The sequence below is a fragment of the Ammospiza caudacuta genome, chromosome 3 (assembly GCF_027887145.1).
Source record: "Ammospiza caudacuta isolate bAmmCau1 chromosome 3, bAmmCau1.pri, whole genome shotgun sequence".
NCBI lineage: Eukaryota > Metazoa > Chordata > Aves > Passeriformes > Passerellidae > Ammospiza > Ammospiza caudacuta.
This window is the reverse complement of record NC_080595.1, coordinates 91,592,326-91,609,244: the sequence shown is the minus strand read 5'-3', so window position 1 is coordinate 91,609,244 and position 16,919 is coordinate 91,592,326. Positions and strand designations below refer to the sequence as shown.

Here is a 16,919-nt window from a genome sequence, read left to right as displayed (position 1 = left end):
GTATAGCGTTAAGTGACCAAGTGCAAGTTCCTGTCACATCTCTACTAAAACATTGCACTGAAAATATTTACAAACATATCCTTCTCTTATTCTGATTTCTGGAAGTGTAGCTCCTCTCTTCAGGATTGCTCTTAGTTTGGCAATTTTCTGTGAAGCCTGCAACTACAGGAAAACAGTTCCCATGTTGTTCTCAGGGCTTGTGTCATCTCTGCTCTAGATTCAAATTCCTTATGTCCATGGGAGTTCTTGTTCCTCTTGTTTCAGGTTGTGTTCCCATAAAATATGTTGCACTAAGCTGCACATAAAACTTTGCACCTGTGAGTTCCAGTGCTGGCTGCCAGCTTGAGGCTGTGAACCCTCCCGAATTTCAGCATGCCCAGGGGAAGCTCTCCTTGAGGAATCTCACTCTGAGCATCCAGGACAAAGCAACTACCTTGAATTAGGAGCTTAACATCACAGACCAGATCTTAGGAAGGTCTCATAAGGAAATCAGGAGCAACAACAGCCACTGGCAAAAGTAAAAGACACAGCTGTGCTAACCAATTTGAAGTTGAAATAAGTAATCCCCTCCAGAGTTTACTGAACTTATTTTTTCAGTGTCATTCACTTCAAATTTAAATTATACTCTTCTGAAATCTTGACATTTATGGAATCAATACATACCAAGAGGTTGGGAAATAGCTGTGCAGATGATTCAGTATATTTTTCTCTCAAGTACTGGCTTAGCTCACTAAAACTAGAAGAGTTATTTCTCTCACAGCATTTAGAGCTTCTAAAATTGCTTGTGTTACAATTTGCTACAAATTTCAAATGGTAAAGTTTTTTTTGTGTCTAAATTCAGTTTACTATATGACACTAAAGGCCACCGAAGGCTTGTTGTGCTGCAGTATGGTAATGATATTTTAACAAATGTCTTTCTTTAAGTGATGCAGCATAAATTGTCACTCAGCTTTAGGTTAAGAGAGGTTATTTCAGAGGCATGGGCACTTGTCATATACCACTGCCATGAAAACTTCTTGAATGAATTTGCTGATGACATTAGAAAACAGGTTCTTATTCTAGAAAGAATAAGCATTATTAAACACGCTGAAGGTGCACCTGAAAGTTCTTTGTTCACTGATATTTCATGGCAGCTCTTTCCCCCTACTTAGTTAATGTGCCATGGTTTCTTTCATAGATAATTTTATTCTAGTTGGCATTTGGCCTTTGGATTAATTGAAACAGAAAGGGTTAGAAATTATTTAATTTCTTCTTATGCCAATAGTTTCAATATTGATATTTTAATTAGCAAATAAGCAAAACAGTTCTCAAACTTGTCAAGATTTGCAGCAATGCTCATAGGAGGGAATGTGGGTGAAAAAGCTGCTTCTTCAGACAGAAGTAGCTGTGGAAGCATCAGGAGTTCTCTGTGCCTCATTTGCACTAGTGATCGTGGTGACCAACACCAGGAACTGAGCCTGAATTACAGATATGTCAGTCGAGACAAACACCAGGATACCTTTTCCATCTTTTTCTGTTTGCAACAGACTTGTGGGAATGTTGGCACGTTCTTGTTCTCAGATTATACAGGGAGTGGAAGGCAAGCAGTTCAGGAATTAGTCTAGTCTAAACTGAATTGAGGAGAAATTACATGTTCTTCTTTATTTTATTTTAATTAAAACTTTATTAAAATTGTACCATTTTGGTTGTGGTTGCAGGAGCAGGAACACACTCTTTCATTACAAGCTATTTTTGTATTACACTGAATGCATCAACTTTGTGGGATCTACTAGAAAAAAATTAATTTCCTGGATGAGATATTGATACATAGATACAACTTAACTACTTAGTTTTCAGTAAAGGTGGATAGGAATTCTTCAACTACAGGATCAGAACTGCTTACATTTCTTTGGAATTTATTATCCAGTACAACCATGAGCTGTCTGAGCCAATTTTCTTTGGAAGAGCACCTAATATTTCTGAAAAAATTTCTGGTCAGGATATATATATTGTAAAGAGATTAATACTAACACGGTAACTCCATTTCTTTCAGGCATTGTTCAGTGAGGAGGGAGCTTCCTGCTCTGTGAGACATCAAGGTTTTCAGTAGTCCTGGATGTAACATGCTTTTAGTCTAAAGGGTTTTTTGTACCTGGTGAGATCCAGGTGTGCTGTGACGTCTGCAGTGTGTTCAAGTCAGGAAGACCTCATGAGGGCTATTAGAAAGGTAACTGAGAGAGAAAACATCATTTTTTCCCCCATAAAGACTCAATATACAACGATGGAAAGAATAGATACATCAAGCAGAGTATGGTACAGCTAAACTATGGTTGTCCCAAAGTAGCTAAAATCAGCTTCTCAATATCACACTCATTTTGTCCGCGAAGAATCCTAAAATAACCATTTTCTCCCCAGGATTTTCCCCAGGAATTTGCAGCAATCTAGAAGTAAACAAAACAGAAAAAAAATCTATTTTAATTTTAAAATATTATTTTAAAATGCAGGGTGTAAAATGCAAAATTAATAATTTGTGTTAACTTCCTCTTTAAGGAACAGATTCTCTCAGATTGGGTGCACTGAGAATTAGTGTTTGTCTTTTTCTGATTTTGAATAATTTTTTCCTTTTTCAGTTTGATCAAAATTTAAGTTCCAAAATCAGGGTTAGTAAAAATGGAATAGTATTTCTACAAGACAGTTTGATACATTGAAGCAGAAATCATTACATGAATATTCATATATTTACTGCTGAAAGTGGTTATTGAAACAACAATGGTCAGAATTCCAACTAATCTGTCAGAGATGCACCAAAGATATATATATATATATATATATATATATAGATACATAAAAGCTGAGTTTAAAAGAATGACGTTTTATTCAGGTAGCTATTGATTGATATATTAAGAAACTTATTTTCTGATGAAGTGTCAGTAGTCTCAGTAGGTTTTGCCTTTGATATCAATGAAACTATCTCCCACAAGCCCTGCCATCAGCTGTGTAAACATCAAAGTACCTTCAGATGAACACAGGAATAATGGGATGAGCTGTTAGTCATAGTCCAAGTGATAAAATTTGACTTATTCTAAATGGCTTAAAGGAAATGTTCTTAGTTTGATTGGTTTTAGTTTTGAGGGGCTTATTCTGATGGCTGGATAACAATTTCCAACACTGTTTAAACAGAAAATTTGTCTTTTCCAAATATTTTAACAATTACTATTGATTAATTTTACTGACTTTCATTTGCAGACATCAAAAAGAACAGACTCTTCATAGAAATTTTAATAACATTTGAAAAATTGAATAAGATTTGAAACAGAAAAGGCAGTGTAGGAAAACCCACAGGTATAGGTGGGATGAAGCAGGCTTTGAAATTGAGTTAGGTGATGCAATAGTTTGAGGGTCAGCATGATAAAAGTTGCCAGAGAGGGAACAGAATTACATAGGACACTTTAAGGTGAAGGAAAAAAATCGATGCAGAGAGAGTAAAGAAGTAGATTTTAGATTATCTCTGCTGTTGAGATATTTTTTCATCTGCTTCAAAACACTGTCCCAAGTATTCACTTACCCAAAACTTCTGTTTCTTTCCATTTTTGTCAGGTAATGCTCCCCACCTTTTAGAAAAGAATGTTATTTTGATGAAACAAGCAGTAAGAAAACACAAGCATTAGCTGTAATCATTATCAGTGTCGGAACAAATCCTGAGTAACAAACTCTGATGATTCAAGTGAGGTTACCTGCTGACTTGCTAACCACAAGTCAAATTGCCATTAGTTATTACAAAAAGTTAACACAAATCTAGTTTTAGTTTTTCATTGCAAAAACCTGTTTTCATTGACAGAATCTCTCTTCTGGAGAGCTTGCCTGATGAACTGAACTGTGTAGGAATATTGAAACTATTGTGAGCATATTTCTTCAAATCAACTGGAGATCCCTAGCCACATTTTTGTTAAAAGTCTCATCCAGCACCTTTACAGAAATAGCTGGTGGGTTGGGACTGAAAATATTCCTAGCTTTTCTCAGATTAAATTGGACTGCTGACAGCCTAATCTGTTTCATTGAGGGGGGGAGGTGTTGGTGATTTTGTCATCTTTGAGGGCATGCTAACTTTTGTGGAAATATCTGTGAAATCATACAAGAAATTTTCCCAACCTGCCAAGTGATAGGATTTTCACAGAGGTATAGCTGTAGCTGAACTGCTTAGTATTATGATTTTTAGGTCTCACTTTATACACAGGGAGGAAGTTCCAACCCAATCACCTGGATGTATTTCAGTGAGCAAGAATTGCACTGCACACCTTAGGTAGTTAAGTCCAGATGGGTTTTCTGCTGGACCTTAAAGAGCTCTGTCTTGTTTTTAATTTCTACAAGAAATGCTTGTCTAGTTACTATTCACAGCTCATCATGCTTGGGTGCCTATGAAAGGGCACAGATAAACAGAAAACCAAAGATATGAACTTTTAGATGGTTTTCCCCAGTGTGAAGTTAATCCTAGGGTATATCAAATGCCATTGACAGGGTGTTTACTGGTGTATATCCCATCAACGCTGCCTGTTTGAGCTGTATTTGCAGTGCTCCAGCCATTTTCAAAGGCAACCAGCAAAAATATGATGAGAAATCCCACACTGTGAATGGGGAAAATGGGATTTTTCTGTCATCCTTTTGTTTGAGCAGCAACAGTGACATCAGCTCTCCTGGGTTAACAGTGAACCATCATTCACATGGAATACCTGTGCTTTCAGCCAAAGGGAAAAAGGAAAGGAAGATAAATTGGTGACTAGCAGAGAGATGAAGTGTGGATTGTATTTGCAAGCACAAATTGTAGCTACTGATGATTAAATTCAAGGAATCATAAAAACAATATTTGCCATAATGAGCCTGGAATGCAATTATTTTTCTTTTAAAGAGGCCTCATGATGCATTTTCTTTTCATTACCACATGAGTGTTCAGGGATTTTCAATAATTGCTGTTTCTTTGCCAAATATTTCGGATACAATCTGTCATGATCATAATTTTTTTTAAAAAGTTGTAGGCTTTTGAATTTCATATCAGATTCAGATTTACTTCTTTACTCGTTACTATTTTACTAAAAATATACATCAGCTGTAATGTGAAAATCCAATATTTACATTAGTCTCAAAGACAGAAAATTGCCTTGAATTGAAATTCATGTACTCCTGCATTTCATACTACACATAATTTCTCCTGCTTGCTTGAGTATGACGATATCCCACAGGGTCACATTCCTGTGATTAAATGTTTTTCTAACATTTGTTGTTTTCTAAAAGAGTCAACTTCTAATTTCATACATTGACAGGAATTAATCGATTCTTAGAAATGTTTCTAAATAAAAGAAGACTTATAAGCCATGATAGAAAAGGAAACTTTTTTTTTTATCCTTGACTATAACATTTCCATTAATTTAGTTTCCCAGGGTTGTATCATCATAGGTACATAGGCACTTGAGATATGCATTTTATTTACAGTTTGGAAAGAAGACCTGCTTTCTCATTAATCAATGTCTATGGGTATTCATCAAATACTCTAAATTAAAGTAAATTAAAATCTAGAGTGCAGCCAGCAGGTCAGAAGAAGTGATGGATTTCCTTTTTTTGGGACTGCCACTGTGTCCAGTGCCCAGTCCTGAGCTTTCCCACACAGGAAAAGCATAAACAAGCTGGCAAGAGACCAGCAGGAATCCAGTGAGATGTTTGGAGCACATGATGTATGAGGAGAGGCTGAGGGACCTGGCTTTGTACAGCCCTCAGGAGAGAAGGCTCAGGGCAGGTATTTGTTGTCTTCTCTCCAAAGGGTGGGTAAAGAGAAGACAGAACAGACTCCTCTGATATGTTTTGGTGGTCCCCCCACTGCTCCCCTTCTACATCCCCTACTTGAACTTCAGTCTCCAGTGGAGGTAGTGATGGCTGCATCCAGCTAACTCTAGACAGCATTCCTGATCATCTTCCCTGCAGAGCAGCAGCTCAGAGAAATAAAAAAAAAAAAAAAAAAAAGCATAATCCTGGAGGAGTTTCATGAGTAACTGAACTCCCAGTGGAATTGGTTACCAAGTGGAATTGACAGAGACTTCTTGAAAGTGACACGTTCTTGGACAGCATCCATTAGAGAACAATATTGTATTTTCTGGAAGATTACCAAAACAACCTAATCACACTCTTTTGTTTGCTTTTGTGATTGTTCCAGCTTGATATTTACTCCAAATGAATGCCATTTTAAAAGCAAAGAGATTTTGGATCTTATTGGACTTGTACAGACAGGGAAATTCTCAGGGTTATTTTTGCAAAGCTTTAGGTCACTAATGTCCCTACCTTTGGTATTTTTTAGAAACCCTTTCAACCTTATGTCCTAGTTTCCACTAGAGTAGAGGGTTTTGGTTTTTCTCTCAGTATTTTTTACAGTACTGTGATTTGAATTTGGAATGAGGGTGATGTTGATAACACACTGATTTTTCAGGTTTTGCTAAGTAAGGACTTTTTTATCCTTTTGTCTCATGCTTTAACAGTGAAGAGGAATGCAAAATAAACTAGGAGGCACCCTAACTGGGACAGGTGGCTGGAAGTGACCAGAAGCATATTCCACACCACAGAACTCATGCCCAGTATATAAACTGGGGGAAGTTACCAGAAACGCGTCCAATCTGGGTTCAGGAAGGGGGTTCTGGTGTCGGTCAGCAATTGCATCATACAGCACTTCTTTTTCCCTTTTTGTTATCATTTGCCATTATTATAGTATTTTACATTCCTTTTGATTATTAAACTGATCTTATCTCAATCTACAAGTTTGACTTCGATTTTATCCCCCATTCCACTGGGGTGTGTGGGGAGAGAGAAGTTGTTGAGAGAGTGACTGCTTAGTTTCCAGTTGGGCTTAAATCATGACACTATTTCATATCCAAACTTCCTGGTTTTATTTAGAAGAAAAAGAAGAGATTTTTAAGAAATCATTAAGAATATCTGTTTATCAATTACCGAAAATTACTTTTGAAAGGGAGTTTTCTTCTCTCTGGCAAAAATATTCTGTGAGATATACTCCACTTAGCTTTTCCAAAAGAAACTATCATGATCTTCAATCAAAAATAACCTTGAAATTAAAAAAAGTAATTTCACAGAACTGCATTCAATCCCCTTCAGGAAAAAAAGTAAGCAATGTGTTTCCATTTACTCCAAGGAAACCTGCTCCAAGTGACTCTGTGAAAAGAATTTTGTTGCTATTTCAGATAAGTGGATGAGTTCTTGTGGTCTCATATAAAATTATTTTCATAATTTTGTGTCCAATTTTATATAGTAGAAGCACCTTAACCGTCCTTTTCAGTAAAAAGTTTCCCTTGACATTAACTCTGTAGGAGCAAGCCCTGAATATACAACTCTGCCTGACAGGTAAAAAACTAGAATACAAAGACTGTTTCAGTAGTATTACAGAGAACATGTTCATAACACACTGTTTTTTTACTAAAAAAATACATCAGCTGTAATTTTTTATTGGAAATTGGTTTTATTTTAACATTTCCCAGTTTGTTTTTCAATAAACTACCCCACTAAAATTTTGGTGGATTTCACGAGGAAAGCATAAAGAAAGCTATCAGGAAAAAATGTAAGCTGAAAATTAATCATCAAATAAAATAATAAAAAATGGGAAATATAACCTAACACAAGAAAAATGCTATCAGCAGTGGCTTCAAAACTATGGTGTTTTGGCAGGTCACAGAAACTAGGTTCAAGGGTGCTTACACCCACTTTTGTAGGTAAAATGCTCTTGACAGCAAATACAGTGAAGATTTCTCAAGATTGTGCTAAATAATGTTATACAAAATGTCTCCTTAAGACTGAAGGTATGAACAGAAAACAAATATGGCCTTAAAAATAAAGAGGAATGGCAGGTTTTAGATCTCAAACTAATTTCTGCAGATTAGCTGTTATTAGTAGAAGTCAATACTTTGCATTAACCAAGGATTTAAACTGCTTGCTGGACATAAATATATGCTGTCCAAAAACTTCTCATCTCAGTTTCTTCCTGGACTTGATTGTATATCTATCATAATGCTACCCGAGAAAGGAGTTGTAATTATTGTGGGTCATGTCCTGTTCTTAGTGCTGGTTCACAACAGCCTAGTACACTTCAAAAATTAGCAATTTTATCTATTCAATTAGATAAATCTTGTATTAAAAATAAATCTTATTCTTGTATTAAAAATAAGAAGGTTAGGGTCACTAACTTATGTTCACCACAAGAAAAAGCTTCTTAGAAAGTGGTTGCTGGAATTTGAAATTGTAGTTTTGCATAGACTTTTCAACATGAGAGGTGAGTCAAATTGAGCCAGTGAGCCAAGAGTTAAATCACTCCCACAGATGCCACAGACCTACTGTAATGAATCGTATGAGAGATAGTCTCATGGATTTAACTGCATGAATCATCAGACACTGCATCTTTTCCCCATGATCTCCTCATGTATTTCTCTTTGCTATAAAATGTTTGAGTGTTGCTGTTTAATTTTTAACTTCAATACCTGATGTTGATTGTCTGACAGTGAAAAAGTAATTATTTTTCCCCATGAAAGAAGAAGGGAACTCAAGCCCGGGTTTCTTTGTTCAGGAACAAAACAGTTTGGGTTATGACTCTGGATGTTTAAAATGTTACTTGTTTGTAGTTATTTTGAGTGGCAGATCGAGTGAGGACAACTAAGAGAAAAATATAGAGAAAAACAATCTCCAAAGCCAAAACCCCAGATATCACTAACAGTAGTCAAAACTTTGGACTTTGGACAGATGAATCATTTAATTATGTATTAAATCTCAGAATGTTGTTGCTCCGTCTGGCTGTCTCCTCAACATTAAACCACAAGCTCTTTGCCTCACATATCAATTTTATCTCCATTAGTATGGCTTTTTGTGTTAAACATTCAACCAATGTTTTTTCAGGGCATAGAAATTTCAGTTTAGTAGCTGGCCAAGCCACTTAATCTGCTGCATTATTCCATTTGAATCTTTCAGTGAATTGCTAATTAAAATAGAGGGGAAATGTGTTTCCAGCTAATGTACATCTCAGTGTCCTCTTATTAAAGCCTTTTGTCATTCTGAGCTCCTTCCAAGCGTTGAAAATCTATCTTGTTCATGAAAGATTATCAAGGTTTTTAATAACATTTGTTTGCTTCCTCCAAGCCCTAAAATGATAGTACATAGATTTAATTGCAGCCAAAGGCATGGGCTTTTGAGACCTGCCTGGATTTTTCAGTGTCATGGCTTCAGCAGTTGCAGCTTTTTAGTGAGGTATGGATCATATATTGTAGCTTGGCACTGATACTAAAGGGATTCAGAAATAAAAGTCTGAGAGATTTTTCTGAACAAGCTGCAAACATTCAGGATGGGTACTTTACTTCACTAACTTTGAAAAGTATTTGTTTGAACTAGAACCACAGCTAATCCATCCAATGTACTTCCTTGACTGAGCTGTACTTTCCTTACCAGACTATGACATTTTATACCAACAAATCTTCCCCAGGTTTTCTTTTCCTATAGACATTACATTTCTTTTCCTAGATGGAACTAAGAAAACCAGAAGACTAGAAAGAAGAGAAAATAAAATTTAAAAAACCCAGCCAACCAACCAACAACAACAACAAAAAAATTGCAGAGAATCTGGTGGAGAGCAAATATATCAGGTTTGATCAGAAATCCTAGCTTAAATGTACAGATCTGAAAGAAATCTACCATCAAGTTAATCTTTGATGTGAATTTAGTCTTTTTTTATTAAGAGACCTTGAGATAAAATTGACAGTTTTGTATGTCATTTTTCAGCCATCAATCTTCTTTAAATAGGAACATGCCAATGAAAAAATGAAAATTACCAAACTAATAGTTTGTCCTTTTTAGTCCCACTTGCCCTTTTCAGTTTTCACAGAATCACAGAATCACAGAATTTCTGGGTTAGAAGAGACCTTTAAGATCATTGAGTCCAACCCATGTTCTAACACCTCAACTAGATCATGGCAGCAAGTGCCACATCCAGTCTTTTTTTAAACACATCGAAGGATGGTGACTCCACCACCTCCCTGGATAGATGATTCCAGTATTTGACCACTCTTTCTGTGAAAAACTTCCTCCTTAATTCTAGCCTGGATCTCCCTTGGTGCAGCTTGAGATCAGGGGGTTTATTGAACACAAAACTAGCTCAAGAACAAAGAGAGGTAAAATGAAGGTGCCAAGGTGAGCAGGAGTGTGTTGAGGCTGGGGCAGGGAGGTGGGTTTGGCTGTAAAGTAGCCATCCTGCCCTACCCATGGAAAAGCTTTGGTGGGTGGCTCTTTAACTGATTTTCATTCTGGTGTCATTAAGAGCTGTAATTGTGGATGTATGGATTCATGAATGCATGTATGGACATACACACATACATATGCATGATTCTGAAAATACTGTCTTACTATAATATTATGCACCAGTCATTTTGGTTTTAAGCAACTTTAAGGTGTCATTCCATGTGGGATTTCTGTAATCTAACCTAGAATTTTTCATTTTAGTTATTTAAGTGTGATGTTATCCCACAGATTTTATTATAGTCTATAAGGAGAAATCAGATCAAACAAATTCAGCTCACCTTTAGATAATTGAGCTAGAGCAGATGAATATCTATAAAAGATAAAGGAAACATGCAGAGGCATAGGAGTGTAACTTTACTACATTAAAACTTCGCTGTTATGTATCCCAGTCTCCATTACTCACTTTTTCTGCTTAAATCCCTGTGTCTAGAATAGACACAGAAACTGCCTGAGAGATCATGCTCTCTTCAAGTATCAGTGGGTCAGTCCATCCTGCCTTCAGATTACTGAAAGCCCTATTTCACTAGACAGACTGACCAAACCCAAACACTCTGCTACCCACAACAGCCTCCACCTGGCTCTTCCACACTTTTCTTTCTTCCTTCCATGCTATTCTGTCTTTTCATATTCTCTCCCTGAGCCCGAGATCCCACAGTACCTCACAGTACTGCACTGGGAGATAGACTCCCAGTCTTGTCACAGCTGGTTTTATAAATAAACCTTTGATAGAAAATAACTTGCAATTTCCCCTTTGCAGAACAAGGGAAGCCAGTCTAAACATTTAAAATCCTTCTGGTCCAATGATCAATTGGGCAGTTTGTATGTACATTTCTGGTTTTGTACAAATAGCTCTTGCAAGCGCCACCAAAATGTTTTTGCATTTTATCACTCCATTGCCTTATATGTTGCACAATTCAGGAGCAATTTAAGGCATTTTCAAAAATGTTTCTGAGATATTACAAATATCAGCTTAATAGGGTCTGTCATTATTATGGCTGGCTTTTACAAGCATTGAATGTCTTTTATGGAAGGGATTATAAATAAAAATAAGCCTACCATAAACCTCAGCCCACAAAAAACTGCATATTTTATCCTATCTATCAGCATATCTCTGCTCCTTTTTGTCTCCCTAGGAGCCATCTCAGCTAAGCAAAATGCAAATATTCATCAGTATTTTTATCTGAAGTACAACTATGATGAGATTCTCATGAGTTTTTATTGAGGTCAAGGAGTCAACATTTTCTTTTGCTTCCAAGCTATATATGAATGACAAAGAACTTACACCCACAACACATATTTTGCATTCAAATTCATTGAAACTAATAAATTATATTAAAAAGTGGTGGCTTAATCCTGAAGACATTAAAATCTATACAATGAAGTGGTTTAAAGTTCATGATGCAGAATCACATTTTATGGCTGGATTTATCATTGCTAGAAACACCTAGCTTAAGGCTCCATCAGCCTCCAACTTTTTAATATCTAATTCAATTTTTACAGTTAAACAGGTCTGCAAGTATTTTATATGGCACAACCTTGGAGGTTTCAACATTTGTGCCTTAGACAATTTCAGGATTGGTAAAACTTTATACTGTTGGATCCATTGGATACTTCAGGAATATTCAAATTAAATAAATGAGTTAGGAAGAAAATGCATTCCCCCATATTAAAGTCTGAATAAGTCTGGGGTTTCATATATAATACCATCTTCAGTTTTCTTCTTTTTCCTTCACTTAAGTTCTTTTTCAGTACATCAGATCACTTGTCTTTCCTCCTTCTCAGTGTTCACCAGTGACCATTCAACACAGTCCTGTGTCTCAGCCAAGGTGTTCAGATTTTGCTTACAGTGGTCCCTTGCCTAAGGGTTGCTATATTTTCTTTTCACAGCCTGTCAGTTCCCATTTAAATCAGCATCCACTTCAGCACGGAAGTACAGAATCGTAGAATATCCTGACTAGCAAGGGACCCACAAGGATCCAACTCCTTGTGTATCCTTGGATTGAGTGGATTGAGTCCAACTCCTGGCCCTGCACAGGACACCCCAAGAGTCACACCATGTACCCGAGAGCATTGTCCAAATGCTTCTTGAACTCTGTCAGGCTGTGCTGTGACCACTGCCCTGGGGAGCTGTTCCAGTGCCCACCCACCCTCTGGGTGAAGAATCCCTTTTTAATATCCAACATAAACCTCCCTGGCACAGCTTCAGGCCATTCCCTCAGCTCCTGTCACTGTCACCACAGAGCAGAGATCAGTGCCTGCCCCTCCTCCTCCCCTCACAAGGAGCTGTGACTGCAGTGAGGTCTCCCCTCAGTCTCCTCCAGGCTGAACAGACCCAGTGACCTCAGCTGCTCCTCATACAGCCTCTTCTCAAGGCCCTTCACCATCTTTGTTGCCCTCTAATAGTTTAATAACTTTCTTTTATTGCAGTGCCTAAAATTGCCCCCAGCACTTGAAGTGAGGCTGTGCCAGTTCAGAGCAGAGAGAGACAATCCCCTCCCTTGCCTGGCTGGCAATGCTGGGCCTGATAACCCCCAGGACTGGCCTTCCTGGCCAGGACACTGCTCAGTCATATTCCTCTTTCAATCAGGTCCTTTTCTGTGGCACTGCTTTCCAGTATCTCATTTCCCAGTCTGTCTGTACATCCATGGTTGCCCCATCTCAGGAGCAGAATCTCGCACTTTGCCCTGCTGAGCTTCATATGGTTGGTACACATGGTTGGCACCTTAGTTATCTCCTCCTCTTTCCCTCCTCCACCATCACTTTGTCCCCTGGTGCTATTCTTGCATAATCACTCATCTGGGTAGGTTATTCAGCACAAAGGTGGAGCAGCTTGTCTTAGGGAGGAGTTCTCATCACCCTATGCTTGCACCAAGCGTACTTCACAGCCCTCCCAGCACCTGAACTCAGCCTCACAGCAGCTCATTCCAGAGCTAAAGTATTCAAATTGCACTGCACATTTTACTGTCTAATGTTATTGGTTTCTCACCTCTGTTACCTTAAATACAGATAAAAAAACCAACACTTACCATCTGTCCTCCATAAATATATTTTCCTACTTTAGTGCCCCATTTTTCTACACTAAATTCCAGTTTCTCTTTTTCATTGCTGCTCAATATTCTCGATAATCATATGTTTGGGAGTTTTTCCTTTATTTGCCTGAGTCAATACTTTTTGCAGCAATATCAAAGATGATCTGGCATAAGCCTGCTGCATCTCTTTGCTTCTATGCCACTGTCAAGCACACTCTTGTAATCTATAGGCAGCAGTTTCCACATCCATGAAGGGCATTCCCATGCCCTTCATGAAGATGTCTTCACTAAGATCACAAGCACAAAATTAACCTTATTTTGCAATTTTATGTTCTTGAAGTACTTGTTGAAAATACTCTCAGTAATTTTCCTAGCACACATGGAATCATTACTTATATGATATTCTAGACCACTGATAAAATATTTTCTTGAAATTCTACAGTCATTTTTATGTGTATTCACTCATTGATTTAATAAAAATTCATCCTTGCATACTCCCTTCAGGGCAAAGAATGAAGCCTTGTGGTGTGTTCAGTAATTCAAGCATATGCGCTATTTGACGCTTGTCTTCTTAACATAGTGGCCTGGTCTACATTTGAGAGGAAATCCACTAGTGCACTACACACATGCTTCTGAAGCAGTTTTCCAAATAAAATCAGCAGCATCTCAGCAGCAGTTGGTTTCTTTTCAGGGCACAGAAAGCCTAGAGTGCTGTGCCAGTAAACTATGCCATTTAAGTGGGAGGTCACTGTCAATTTTCATGTTTCTATTTGCATTCTCTTTGGCGGCATATTTTAAGAAAATGATATTAACTTTGTTCACAACTTGGAATATTTGTGAATACCCAACCAAGTATTTTTATATGGTATGTGTATATGTATATGTATATGTACATGTATATATATTTTTAATATATGTGTGCGTGTATGTGGGTTTTAACTATATATATATATATGGGGCTAAATGGTTTATTCTATAAACATTATGTTTGATGGTTTTGAACAAATATAAGAGTAGATTAAGAGATGATGGGTCTACACCTCTTTTCAATACTCTCTAAAATTCATAGACAAGGAAAAAATGAAACATCAGTCCTATGCTGATGAGCTGAAACATCAGTCCTATGCTGGGAGCTAGCAGTGTTCCATCTGTGACAGTCAAATCTTTGGTTTACAGACTGGTCATTGACATTTTATTACACTCATGACTGGCAGAGAAAAAGGGTAAAAGAATGTGCTTTACTCACCCAAGGAGTTTGACTGAATGAGTTTTCCATTTAGATCCTGCTTTCTGGGAGTGTCGATATATTCCCTCTTTGTAAAGGAAAAAATCTTCATACACTTTCATTATAGCTGAAAAACAGTAGGAAAAATCACAGTCAGCAAACATAACCTCTGTTATTCTTTCCTCCTTGCATTTTACCAGTGGAATTATTGTTGTGCATTGGATTGCATTAAGTGCACTTTGTAATTCCACTAATAACATCAATTTCTCAGAAGTATCCTGCTCTGAGTGAACCAATGGAAATACTTCAACAAAGTTCTCTCTATGGTCTCTTATCAAGTTTGTCAGTTTTCCTTGTCATGGAATCTCCCTCTCACTGACTTCTTCCAATGCACTAAGAGGAAATATTGCCTCGTGAAGGCTTACATAAATTTTGAAATCTAATTCAATAAAATTAATTTCCACAAGGTTCATATATAAACTACTCAGTTCAGACTAGCATCTGCATATTCAAGAAAAGCATTTAACAGAAAATGTATATCCTGTGAAATACAGTGGAGTGAAATGCCTTTTTCTGAAACTTAAAGTTCATCAAATACACAGTAATCTCCTTAAAGAAAACTGAATTGTTTGTATGCATATAAATCGTGACTGCTAGTTAAAAATGTGGGAAAAGTCACCCCTTTTTTCATAAAAATGTAAGGTGAAAGAGCTGATGGACTGAACTTTTGTGCAAGAAAATGAAGATTACAAGTTGCATTTTATGCCTATTTATTATTTCTTAGGAGCATCATTCGTTTATTAAGAAAATAGTTCTGGGTTTCTTTCCACATATGTTCTGCCACCATTACTACCATTTGCTTTATGGCGGGCTACCAGATCCCGAGAAATGAAAGTATTTTTCAGGTCTACATTACCTTTAGATTCCAGTGAATTAGAAGCATTAATTATAAGTTTCATTCCATTTTATTTTTAGCTTATAATTTTAACTGCCACACAGCTTAGAACATGAGAATTAGTGAAATCCAATTTCCTAAAATCGTGCGCCTTGGGAGTCCCATAAAGTACAAGTCTCACTGACCATTTTTTATGTGGTTGGACCATTTATAACATACGTGCCTGGTATAGATCTGCAGTGTCAGGTAAGATGAGATCATGCTGCCATATTTTCTGTCTGGCATACTTACAAATTTCTTTTTCCTACCTGAATATTTTCATAAACTTGAAGAAAATTAACTATCTATAAAAGAACCTCTATCATATTTGGCTGAAGATATGAAACAGTCAAAAATTTTAGGGGATGAGATTTCTTAAAACATGGTTAAATGAGGCCAATTGCCTTGCCACAGACAAGCCTGATATTGTGCCCCCTCCCCATCACAGCTTGGTTGAAGCTCTGGCAATGAGACCTGCTGCTCCTGAGCAAAGGCTCTCCTTCCTCTCTGGGAAAGGGGAGTCCCATCTGATGCCAGCATGCCTGCTGCTTAGGCCATCCCATTGTCAAAACCCCCCAACGCTTTAGCTGTGACACCAGCCATGGAGCCATGATGTCTCAATGGACTCAGCCCATCTGTTTCTTCCAATCCTGCTGCCTTCAACTGTAAGTACAAAGGAGAGTACAACTTGTGCCCCAAATGAGACACATTCTTGTCTGTGAAGAGATATCATACCTAAATTTTTTCCATTGAAACAAAGTAGAAATTTTTGAAGTGTATTTCCAGAATAACTTTAGTTTATGTGATAGAATTTTATCCATGATTGTATATTATATGTACTTTGCATACCTGGGCACATGTGTACACACAGATTTTTATATGTGTGTAAATATATTTACCCATGTGCATGTAATACCTTGTAATCAGGACCTAAACAATGGTATGGTCTGGATTTAGAGTGATCTGGGTGCATGAAGTACAGGATGGACAAAGATGATGGTAATTCTAGATCTAGCACTGGAGATATTTTTATTTATCTAGTCGCTTTGTCCTGATGCAGACTCTGACTTGGACAGGACAAGGTGATCACAGTCCACCACCTAATTTTGTTCCTTCTCACATAGGAAAGACTTTGCATTTCCCAAAATGAACAGATTAATTATTAATGAATCAGAAAAGGCAGCGATTTTCATAAGATTTAGTATACTTCATGCATGGGCTACTTCAGTCATGCTGAGCTTGTCAGATCTATGCATATAGATGCAGCAGATTAAAAGATTGATTCCACTATGCATTCCCCTGCATAAAATGCTTAAATAGGATTTTTTGTCTCTTTTTAATCATACAAAGATATGAGAAATTAAAACTAGTTGCTACAAAAGGAAACCAAGTTTAGCTTATACATTAATATAGTCAAGCACTTTCTATA

At 37.2% G+C, this 16,919-nt stretch overlaps 1 protein-coding gene across 1 annotated transcript in view; it reads right to left on the bottom strand.

The window, feature by feature from the left end:
- Positions 1-1,661: 1,661 nt before the first annotated feature.
- TINAG (tubulointerstitial nephritis antigen) overlaps positions 1,662-16,919 on the bottom strand; it is a 39,024-nt gene continuing 23,766 nt past the window's right edge. The window contains exons 9-11 of the mRNA XM_058802397.1: positions 14,578-14,683; positions 3,545-3,590; positions 1,662-2,420 (exon numbers count right to left, since the gene is read on the bottom strand). Coding sequence (XP_058658380.1) covers positions 2,304-2,420; positions 3,545-3,590; positions 14,578-14,683 — 269 coding nt within the window. The 3' untranslated portion in view covers positions 1,662-2,303. The remainder of the gene's footprint in view (positions 2,421-3,544; positions 3,591-14,577; positions 14,684-16,919) is intronic.